The 12517-nt window shown below is 34.5% G+C and overlaps 2 protein-coding genes across 2 annotated transcripts; one reads left to right on the top strand and one right to left on the bottom strand.

The window, feature by feature from the left end:
- Positions 1-3437: 3437 nt before the first annotated feature.
- Positions 3438-4172, top strand: LOC120626009 (cuticle protein CP14.6-like). Its single transcript, XM_039893289.1, has 2 exons — positions 3438-3446; positions 3780-4172. Exons 1-2 carry the CDS (start codon positions 3438-3440, stop codon positions 4170-4172), a joined length of 402 nt encoding a protein of 133 aa, XP_039749223.1.
- Positions 4173-7125: 2953 nt separating this feature from the next.
- LOC120625748 (endocuticle structural glycoprotein ABD-5-like) lies at positions 7126-11041 on the bottom strand. Its single transcript, XM_039892933.1, has 3 exons — positions 10938-11041; positions 9251-9363; positions 7126-7737 (listed from the first exon to the last, which is right to left on the bottom strand). Exons 1-3 carry the CDS (start codon positions 10947-10949, stop codon positions 7551-7553), a joined length of 312 nt encoding a protein of 103 aa, XP_039748867.1. The 5' UTR covers positions 10950-11041; the 3' UTR covers positions 7126-7550.
- Positions 11042-12517: the final 1476 nt, after the last annotated feature.

Below are 12517 nucleotides of genomic sequence, written 5' to 3'. Positions count from 1 at the left end.
ATCTATCTATTAGTAATCTAGTTTCAGATTAAAATTATTGAGAAATAAACCACGTTTCAAGTAACATTTTTGGTCGTGTTGGCAGGTTTTTATATATAAAATAAGTAATAAAAATAGTTTTAGCGTGTTAGTTGCAATATGTATTCTTGAATAATACATATTATTATGAAACAGAACAAAAGAGCAAACTGCCTTTCAGGTAGAGCCTAATTTTTAATGGCTAGCTTATAATGTGGTATCAATTCAACCGAATCTTATATTCTAACTTATTTATAGAGGTCATTTGTTTAAGTGTTCAATGTTTACTTTACAATTACCACAACAATCAAGGTTGTTTGTATGATTTGATGGCATCAAAATTGTTTATTTTTATAAACGCATTTGGTTCCTATTTACATTTTATAAGAAGGTTAAGATACATAGGAAATGGAACAAATAGTAAAAATTAAAAAACGAGCAGCTTTATCCTCAGCAGATTAACAGCTTAGGAGAATCCTCTTTAAAGATACGTGCCGTTTTTAGTAAAATTATTATAACTTAATTCTACTAAATTAGTAAGTAGGCAACTGATAAAACGGTCACATGTGCTAGATGTTACTTTTAATTCCTTAAATATAATTATTAAACAAACTTTTGCTTACCAAACTCTTTGCTTACCTTTTCGAATATTATTTACCATTCGACATAATAGGCAGGCTTTGTTTATAAATCTAAGTTATAAATGCCTAGTATTGTACTGTTACATACGGTTAAAGATTTATGATGCAAGTTCATAGAGCGGTATTTAAACGTTTCCTAGTATAATCGTCTTACTAATTAATATTATTATAAAGGTCACGCTAAATGTTCTAAGTATATGAATCCATGGCCAAAAGTCTCTGCACTTAATGGATCAAATACATACGCAAAAGTTGTTTATTTCAAGTAGGCCTACGCTATAACTCAAAAGTATTCGTTTAAGCTTATACGTTTGTGTAGAACCTTTATCACGTGTGTTTTCACCAGTTGGAAAAGATAAGATTCAGAATGAAAATTCAAATCCTACTTACAGCACTCAACACTTATGCCGGGATGTTGAAACGTGTAGTTCAATGTTGAAAGTTAAGTTCAATGTTTTTAATTATAATTTCAATTGCGGAAATCCTTTCGGACTTTCGGCAAAATAACTCCCGCTTCTATCCAATTTCCCTTAGCCCCAAAAATGAGGTTTTTATTTCGCTATATTGCGACGATATCAGTTACCTCATTGTTTCTATTCGTAATATGATTTTTTTACAAATAGGTAGGATGTAGGCAAATAAATATTATTATTATTATTGGATATTCACTTCCTGTCGCAAGTTATAGTGTGTTGCCTTCGCAGAAGTGTCGTTTGTCCCTAAAAGGGCTCCCTATTGACCCACTCTCCCGTGGGTTTTATAGGCTATTAGGCAGCAGACCTCTTTCAACGGTAGGGTTTCTTATAATAATTACCACACTGGGTAGACTTGTTGAAGACCGAAGCATATAGCAGGAGTATACGAGCACGCAGGACGCTTAATAATTTTATTAATAATTAATTAACATAAAATGTCTTTGTTTGACAAGTGAAGAGTAGCTCACCCTAGTAAAGTATGATTAATTTATTTTATATATATATTATGTTCACGACATTATTTGTGCAAAAATATGCGATTAAGGAACTGAATACGCTCACGAGCTATGCTGTTGGTGTCATCACGATTTGAATAATAACTTGTAGCCGAAACAAAAGATATATATAGTAAGTATGTATGAAATATATATTTTTTTAGGTATATGTAATACACTCAAAAAGTTTGCGGCCCCTCTCGGTAAAATTCGGCTAAATTAATATTTATATTATTATTATTTCGAATTAATTATTTAGAAAAGTAAGTGAAATAATGTAGGTTTTTTTTAACGTGTTTCCTAAAGACTAGCTAAATTAGTTCGGTTCACTTTAATTAAAAACATTTATTGCATTAAGATGAAACAAGTTTAGTTTTATTTGAATTACGTTCTCTTGAATACATGAATAGGTATATCGAGCCAAAACTTCTTTCGTAGATTTTGCTATGAGATATAAGTACTCTTTTTAGTGCTTGTAGGTAATAAAAATACTGCGATTATTTGGAGTAGTTTTACTCTTATTGAAATAGTAATCTTTGAAGTCCTAGTGTAATTTTTATAAATTGTCTTCATCATCATCATCATCATATAAACCCATTACCGGCCCATTCCGGGGAACGGGTGCCCTCCCACAATGAGAAGGGTTAAAGAAATTGTTTTCTTGTACACAAACGAAACAATGAATTGAGTAAGATACTTGAACATACCGCCTAAGACTTTTGTTATTATGCATTTGCGTTTCTCAGAATAAACAATTGTAAAGATTTAGGCGCAGCGTTTAAAATAATAACAGACCTGTTAAGTGTAGCATTGTAATTCATAAGCATGTAGAGCTACTAAGTTATTTGGTAGAGGAATATTTACATAGTATTCTTAACTTTCCAATATAGTTTGGACTTTAACGATAAAAATCCAATACATTTTAAATTTTTATCCTTGTACTTAGTAAGTGATTAAATACAGTCAATTAAAACCAAACTTTCAACTATTTACCTCGGTTAAAGGATTTATCGACCTTTAAAAAACACTAAAAAAGTTAATTTATTTCACTTATGTCAGAAATAATCCTTATTATGAAGTATGCTTAGCTCAACCCATATAATGAAGAAGTTTATATCTTTATCACACATACGTTAGTATGTCAATGAGCTCTTTCTAGATGGCTGAACCAATTTTGATGAAATGTGTCGAAAGAAAAAGCGACGATGACTTCACTTTTGGGGGGCCGAGTTTAAGTTCTTCTAACTTTTCTAAGTTATGCGCGTTGCATCACTTGCTTCAACTGTGAAGTAAAAATAGTCAGGAAACCTGCATGTCTGAGAGTTCTACATAATGTTGTCAAAGGCGTGAGAAGTCCACCAATCCGCCAGCGTGGTGCACTAAGGCCTTAACCCCCTTCTCATTGTAGGAGGAGACCCGTGCCCTGTATATTAGGCTGTTTAAGAGTTGACATGATGATGAGTGGTTCAATCGTTTACACTCATATTTCCCTTTTTGGAAAAAAAAGAAAGTGACCGTCAATCTTCATACTAAAATATTCTTATGAAACTGGATAGATTCTGCAATTGCTGCTTTAAGATCAATAAGATCCAATTTCTATTGGACATTAAGATCTGGTTTGGTAAAAGGTATTAGTAAAAATAACTACGTGTAATTAATTAAAATATTTGTGGAAAAAACTATTGGTGTATTACTAATTAGGTGATTAAAAGGACTATAAATATTAACTTTAACATATTTCTGTATCATTGTCTGTGAGAAAATCAAAATATCAAGGTCGACATAAGATAACATAGTTTTACGTCATCATGAAAACCGTAAGTTTTGAAAACTTTACATTTTACTTATGTTACGGATACATACCTAATACTTCTCGGATTATACACGTATCCACAAGTGTTATTGATCAGCTTTTAGGTATTACTTTTTTGAAATCGTCGTAGTTTAATTTTACCAAAGGAGGTCATAAGATTGAGGCAGCACTGGTTTCTGCACAGATTCTGGTTGTCGCGTACTATTCTTTAAATTGTACCATTTTGTTTTCTCGTTGAGTTCATGGAATTTGAATGCCAATATTCTCAATGCTGCTGGCTCAATCTTAGTAAAGTTGGGTCCCTAGAGTCTTACTTATCTCGGAATCTCTATTACAGTTTTTCATCTTATCTCTCTGCGTTGCGGCGTCTCTATCCGCTTCGATCCAAGAAGATAATAAGTCCGCGACTGCTGCCCTAAGAGAGCTGCCGGCCCTTGAACACGAGGAAGTTCACGATGAGTTCGGACAGTATGCGCTACGCTATGTGACAGCAGAGGGCACAGTTGTATCGGAGCGGGGCCGCCTCGTCCCTTCCAAAGATGGCACTGGCTCTGTTCTCATAACTGATGGAGAGGTTTCTTATGTAGGGGATGACGGCAAGACGTATGTTACCAAGTACACCGCTGGTCTGGATGGTTATAAAGCAGAGGGATCACATTTACCACAATCGCCTGAACCGGAACCTGTCCCATCTCAGTCTGTCTTAATTTCAAGCAATCAGGCACAGTGAAATAAAGCATTACTTGTAATTAATTACAACTTTTATTTACCGAGGCAATGGTAGTGGTACCTACTCATTTCGGTGCGTTTTTAATGTACCTATGTAAATTGAAATTACTAAGAAAAATTTCATTGCGTGTGAGGTTTCCAAAATATAGTCGTAAGCAATCTTAGTTGTACCAGCTACAGATGGCGACATCTTCAACGAACAAATTGGCTGTAAAGTGAATTATTTTTCGTTTATTAAAGTCTAGATTTACCTTTAAAACCTAAATACGTTAGGGAAAAACATGCCTAAAAATTTAAACCCTGATCCCAATCCTAAGAGCGAGGATAGCCTAGTGAGCGATAATAGCCGGTGAAGGAAAACATCGTAAGGAAACCTGAATGCCTATGAGTATTACATAATGTTCACAAAGTTGTGTGGAGTCCACCAATCCACAGTGGGCCAGCGTATAAGACTACGGCCGTAACCCCTTCACATTGTCGGAGGAGATCCTTGCCCTGTAGTGGGTCGGTATTGGGTTTGTATAGTGTTGATATGAAGATCCATAACGATTTACATTGACGGTTGATATCTTATTGATCTAGACTTAGATTACCATAACATAAAACAAAATTTCTGAGCCAAATGGAGACGTGTTCGTAACTTTTGTAAAATAGGCCTTAAAATAAATAATAGGCCTTGTGTAAAAAAAACAAAATTAAAAAACCGCTTATAAATACTGCCCAAGCAAAGTTCGTCATAATAAAACTTAGGTAGGTATCCATCTTAGGTATCGTTTATTCCATTAGGTCTTTACGACATGTAAGGACTGGCATTTAGCTGTTTACGAAATATTTGCTTGTACATTGCTTATGCTACCTATAAAATTTCTTAGTGTGAATGAATATAATAGAAAACTTGTGGTTGAACACAGCTGAAATTGTATTGTTTTCCAAATTGCAAAACGTTTTCTATGAATAAACGGTCTCACCAAATATATCCTAGATAGAGAGCCCAATTACGATTATTTGGTTTTTGTCTGTCTGTTTGTCAGTTTGCGTATTACTTGGCAACTACTGAACGGCTTTGAATGTGATTTAATATACTTATAGCTCCAGAGTCCGGGTTAACATAAAAGCAACTTTTTATTCCAACAAAAATCATCATCATTTTATACACCCATTACAGGCGGTGAGAAGGATCACGCGCAGCACACCTTGGAGGTGTGTCCAGCTTAGACCCTCGATAATACGGCAGCTTGTGATCTTTCGCTTGCAACTATTTTCCCAACGATAGTACAGAGCGAGTCAGCGTGGAATACCACTGGACTACTGCTTTTTGCAAGGAGGTGATGTTGGCGAACGAAGTGGCGGAGCTAGACAGAGAAAGGGCATCTACACTCCCCTCTCGCAGGAGACAAACTAGGCGCTGGAGAGCAATCGATGACCTCCGGCCTCCATGAGTTGTAGACCCGCGGGTGGCGAATTAAAGGAGAAGTTTGTCACCAACTAATAACAGGTCTAAGAAGGCTGCGTGCCGTGTAGCGCACGCCACTCTAGAGGATTCGGCAGCGATCAGGCCATTGACGATTGGACCCTCAATGCATTGGGGGTCAAAACCTTGGCAAGAGTGCGGTGAATAGATCTATCGAGATCCACATTACTACTCGGTTTACCGAAACGGAGTGGTATGCGTCAAGCATTTCTTCTGTATATAAAAAAGGTCTTAGTCCACCAAGCTGGCAAAGTGTGGATCGGTGGACTCCACGCGCTTTTGCGAAAACGCACAGGCATGCAGGTTTCCCCGGGATGTTTTCCTTCACCGTTGAATCAAGTGATATTTTAGTAATAAAAACGCACATAAGTTAGAAAAGCTAGAGGTGTTTGCTGGGATTCGAACTCGTCACCCCGAAAGTGTTTGCTGGGATTCGAACTCGGCACCCCGAAAGTGATGTCAAGGTCTTACCTACTGGGATATTACCGCTTCAAAAACGATGATGATATAAAGTCATATCGCTCCATAGTTGACTGGTTTTAAGATTACAGGAATAAGCAAGAAAAGTTGCACGAATAGGTAGGTTGTCAGTTAATAGCATCCGCTACAACAGTTTCCTTTCGTATTGTAATCTGAGGTTAAAGGTGGTTTCAACGTAATATTTTATGTGAGTTGAGATATAAATGTATACATAATAGCTGTAGCTTACTTTTTCGTAAAATTGAAAAGATATTATAATATATATAAGTAGTAACATATTATTAAACAAGTTCAAAAAGGAGGAGATTACGAATTCAGATGTTTTTTTTAATGTATGTTATCAATAGACGGATTTGCAAAAATCTTTTTTGTTCAAAAGGGGTAAATTTTGAAATGGCTTTATTTAAATTTCATATAAATCTGATGCGGACACATATAATACAATCGAAATCTAAAAAAAGTCAAAGCAAATTAACTGCGATTTATGTATGCATAAATATGCGTTGTTTACGCAATCACGCAGCATATCATCGAAAGGGTTTTTGCTTATGTATTTAGTATATCGGGGGTACCACAATATTTTTCATCAAACTATTGAAGAAATTATAAATTACACCATATAGATTCTCCTGCTATGCGCGGAGCATAGCAAATTAAGCTCATTTTGATAATTTATCATGTAATTCCGCAAAGTAATGCCTGCTAGAAGCAGTGCAATAATTATTCAAGTTTGACTTATAGAAAATGATTAAGTCGATTTTTTTTTTAATTTTTTTCTTGTCCTAGGAAAAAATACTCGTATATTCTTGTTGTTATTCAAAATTTGATCTATTCAAATATATCAACATCGTAGTAGCTTTCACATTTATGTCATAAGTATGATGGTGTGAAATAGATAACTATGATTATGTGTTAAGAAGTGATTAATAGGTAATTCAAGTCATACTTACTCGAATTCTAAAATGAAACACCAATAAATTTTAATTATTTATTTTTTAGGAAAGCTTCGATACAAAAGTGTAAAAATTAAAAACAAAAGTATCCTATGGCACAAGTTAGATACAGTTTCTCATCAGATGCACATACGCAGTAATAACTGAGATCGAGTATTGAATTCTGTTAGTTGAAAGGGAATACTGGTATCGACCAAGATTTTAGTTATTTACACGGTCAAAGGTAAAGGTCGCATCACGTAAAAAGATCTCCGATGATCAACCTGCGCTGTAGATGATTTTTATGAGATTGAATGTCAACATTTATATAGCTAATATTTGTATAGTATAATCATCATTACACTTACGTATTATGATAAAACAATAAGCTGTTATTGTTATGTATAAATCGCACTGTGTGCAGTAAAGCGCGCCAGAGCTCTTTTTACGTGCCGCGCTGTCTAACACCAGTAATTAATTATTTTCTTTTATTAAACTACTTTTGTCCGAGGGTTGTCTTGGGTCGGTAGCCGTTGGTATCTGCGGTGAATACTACTTTGTATTGCTTTCCATCTGGAGCAATGTACGCGTACTCCCCGGTTACAGATAAGGCAGCGTCTTCAGATTGGGGATTGTCAATCTTTCCCTGTTCTTGTCTTGAGGTGCCGTCACTGGTTTCATACCTGTAAAAAATAAAACAATAAATAATTATCCTTATTATTATCATCATCATCAGTGTAATTAATATATATATATACTGTGGAGTGCAAGCCCAGTGCATCGAAGAGAGATTTATAGTTGACCCGTAAAGGGTATACCTGCTGCAATAAAGGTTCGTTGATTATATAATAAAATACTTACAAGGTAACTAACTCTTAAGAAAAAGGGTTTTCTAAGAAAGGAAATAAGGTAAGGTTAGTTTTTTTAGGGTTAAGAGAATAATGGTATTTTCCAAATGCCAAATAAAGGCCAAAAGATTAAAGAATCCACGGCAGTAATTTTATTTTAGTAATAAGTCACTGTTCAGGCCATCGGTTTAAAAAGTTTAATTAACCTCAAATTATGAATACAATGGAATATTAGCCTCGGCCTTAAGTTCAAAAACAATTTCAAACTTAGAACGTGCTGATATATCTCTAGGATCAGTTAAAAGTTAGGTCGTCCTCAATACAAATATGAGAGTTCAAACGTGATGTGTTCAAAGTTCAAAGAGAGCATATTCGATTACGTGAAATCTTTAGAATACCAGTCATGGTTATTGACATACTTAACAATACTTTGAGTTTGCAATCTTTACAGGTGTATTTTTAATTAGGTATTAGTTCTCAATGCTGCTAACTTTTCTTAAATAAATGTTTTAGATGCAAACAAGGGTAAAATTCAAGCTTTCACTGTAGGTTAATTCAATATCTCATAAATGTTTCATTTTTAAAATCACAAACATTTATAATAATTCCATCATCTTTTCTATGTTCTTCTGCTTCTTATTGTTTTCTCAAAACAACAAATGAGGAAAAACTATTTTAAGTACAATTTAGTTTTTATCTTGTATAAGTTTACTATCAGAGACGTATTAATATTAATAAAAATTTTCAACAGGTAACCCACCAATTATGCTGATACTATTATTAATCGTAGGCTAATGCTTATTAATTAAGGAAAAGAGCAGGGAATGGTTTGGTTTGACCAGATCGATTGGGTTGTTTCACCGATTTAGAGGTACGTTTCCCGTTTCAGTTTCCTTCGCTTCTTTGTTTAGAGTCGCAAAGTCTGTTATCCTTCATTTTATTTTGTCAAGAATGCTTAGAATATAAACTCGCCTTAATTTTAATGTAGGATTCACGTAATACCTTTCGTAAACCAGCGTTCATGAAGAATATGGGTCAACATCAGGCAAACGCCATTTCTGTTCTTACAGAAAACGCTGCTACAAAACTTACGTAGGTAAGCTGTATCCACCGAGCAGCACGTCGCTTTCAAATCCCAGGATTTAAACATCACCTTTCTTTTACCAAAGTTCATAAGGAATATGAGTCAGCGTCAGGTATGCTAGTTTCTTTAAACGCGCGCATCATAAAACTTACGCAATGCTGTATCCATCGGGAAGCACTACCTTATGTACAGCAAAGTACATGAGGAATATGGGTCGAATACAGGCATGCGCCATTTTTGTTTAAACGGCATCTCATAACTTACGCAAAGCTGTATCCATCAGGTTGCACGTCGCTGTCAAAACGCAGGATTTGTACATCCTGGGGGTTCTGCGGAGCTCCAGCGCACAGCGCGGCAAGCACGCACACAACGGTCACCTTAGTAACACAGATGATAAATGTATATTATTATATTGATTGAATTATCCTAATTTTATATTTTTATAAAAGTGTAAAACACTAACAGAATACAAAAGAAAATTCATTTTAACAAACTCATACATTATAAAACATCACGCTCGAAGGTTCAAATCCCGCCAAGCATTACAAAATTATATTTTTGGAGTATTCTAATCATTACTAATATTTTAAATACGAATGTGAGGTTGTTTGCTTGTAAGGATTTCAGGCCTTCATAACTGAAACGATTATCATTAAATTTTGCATGGATCTCGTCGTGGGTATATGTAGAGAAAGACAAATAGTATATTTCACCCAGATAAATAAATGCTGGTTTTGAGGAAAGGAACATGTACAACCCAAATTTATTGACAAGACCTATAAGGCGAAAGGAAATGCCTTATATTTAAACTAATCCTCATGGTTTACGAATCGGATAGAATAAAAACATCCCTTATAAATATGTCGTGATATTAAACAGCAATTGATGTATTTTTAAATGATTGCTTGGTAGACCACGAGGTTGGGCATTGCGCAAAGCGACGCAGTTAAGACACAGGGAAAAATAGGTAGGTAGTACAAGACCGAGGAGTTATGAAAATCCTGTAAAAGTCCTATCCCCAGCAGTGGACTCGGTTCGCAGTGGTCCATCGGTTGATACAATGATGATGATGATGTGGCTGCACGGATTTTTTTTTTTATATACAAACCAGGTAATCGATTTGATAGGTCATATCGCTGCCTAGTGATATCGAATGCAGCAGAGAACCCACCTTTGACTAATTTTGTTTACCTTCATTTGTCAATAATTTTATATATATTTATAATAATTAGAAATATTCCAAATCGAATAAGCTACTTTTGAATGAGTGTTTGTAAGTGCGTTTTTGCTTACCGATAATTTGTATTTATTGCAGTACTCAAGTTAAGAAAACCTTATATAAGTTAAGTTTATTTCATTCGGTTTGGAAAAAAAGCATATTAAACATAGGTTATTTACAATTTGGTGATAATTACATTTGACGAGGATTTTCTTCATTTTAATTACTAAGAGGTTACTAGTTTAGCGTTATCTACGTGAACATTTGTATGTTTGTTCAGTAGTTTGTTAAACCTATTCAGAGTGTAGGTTACCTATTAAATCTTAAGATCTCTGAGGCCAATGGATAACAGTAACGCATTATATCAATGTTTCTTATTATTTCAATTCAAAGCATTTTGAAATCATATTGTCATTTGTTTATGTGTTATGTAATCTCTGACTTGTACCTACTTAATTTTGCAATACTACTTAAGCTTAGATTTTAAGTACACACGCTAGTTAAAATTAATAGATGAGTCAGGAATAAAAATATCGCATTAAATTTTCACCCTAAACAGTTCTGTAATTAAAAGTTTACTAATGTTAAATAAGGTTAAAAGTACGGTAAAACAGATAAATATATATCGCGAAAATATTTAGCAATATGATGAGTTAATTTAAAAATTAATAACTAACAATTTGTAACCTTCGAAAATGATTAAATATTAAATTACAATAAACCGAGACTCACGTATTTGAGCATGGTGTTCAGTATTCCTCGTGAGCACAAACTAACGAATGAGTAACTATTGTGGATACGTTGATTTTATATGCATTCTGAGATGCAGCATTTGCAGAAGGCTGACATCATATGATGGAGCGGTACACGAGCCACCACTCTCCTTTGAAGATGTCTCATCTTTTTTGTTAAGTTTGCCCACCATTACAAAAGAATTGCGTACCAGACAATACACTAAATATTGACCCGAGTACTTACAGTACGAGCCAAATTAAGGAAAGTATTACGTTTTATTGACTTGCACTTATGTTGACATCAAAACTTTAGAGCAAGTATTGCATGCGATTGTTTGTTTTTAGTTATGACGTTATTTTCTATTTTGCACCAATGTGCATAAATTTGTATGACTTTTTGAGTTTTTTGATAACCATACTTTCCAGACTAATGTTATACGTACGTAAAAGTATGTCAGTTTCTTTGTTTGTTGCCTATGTTTATTTAGCTCAGCCACTGTAGCGGTCTTGATGAAATTTTATACATGTTTATAATCCACACATTACATCCTGGAAAAAGACATAGAATAGGATATTTTTGGTACTTAAACAGGATGATTTAAATCAATTATCGCTTTTGTTTCCTACGTTTCCTTCCTAAAATAGGCCAACATTTAGAATGGAGATATAGGATACTTTGTATCCCGCAAAAACAAACTAACTGACTTCTCGCCGGATAAAAAAAAATCTCTTCATAAAAGCCTTTATCCTCCGAGCTCTCCCCATACTTGCGACTGTTTGCATGTTTGGGGCTATTAAAGAACATACTATAAAGTGGGCGGGTGTGGGATGCAGTTGAATTATCCACACAGTAACCTTTCTAATTTTTAGTTAACGATGTTCTGATCATCAGGTGGCTGTTGGTAGGCATTTTATTTACATATTTTATATATTTATTTTACAAGTTAGCCCATAACTGCAATCCTACCTGATGATGCTGACTAAAATGGTAGCGGGCTATGGGGGCTATGGCAGGCTAACTGATTAAGACCAGAGAAATGCCCAAGTTGGGAACCTCCACATATAAGAGAACAGCACTAACCACTGCGGGTGGTCAAAAACAAGGTGTTCCCGCAAAAACAGGTAAAATAACCATAAAAAATATTACAAAGGTATATAATGTGTTTTTTTGATACCTACTTAAAGCCTAATATTATAATTAGAACTTTATGTATACTTGTTCAAACTTTTGCATTAGATAACGTTGTTAAGAAATAGTACGTGAGTGAAAACACAATGGGTCAATCGAAAGTTTCATATCGCTAATGTTGTGACAAAATGACAACACAAGTGCAAATATTGTATATGTCATGTCTTTGACGATTTTAAACCTATACAAGTATCTATACAATTTAAGTGTCTGCCTGTTATTTCGAACAAATGCATCTTATTAAGCTCTGATATTTGATAGATAAACCAAACATTAAAAAAAAGATTTTTCGTCTTCTTTTCTGGAATAATGTATACAACAGCTGATCAACACGGGATTTTTACAAGTATGTAGAATATTAGACAGGATGTATCTTAACGAAACTAAAG

This window comes from Pararge aegeria, chromosome 8 (genome assembly GCF_905163445.1).
Source record: "Pararge aegeria chromosome 8, ilParAegt1.1, whole genome shotgun sequence".
Taxonomy (NCBI): domain Eukaryota; kingdom Metazoa; phylum Arthropoda; class Insecta; order Lepidoptera; family Nymphalidae; genus Pararge; species Pararge aegeria.
The sequence above is the reverse complement of the archived record's forward strand: the minus strand, read 5'-3'. Positions and strand labels throughout refer to the sequence as shown.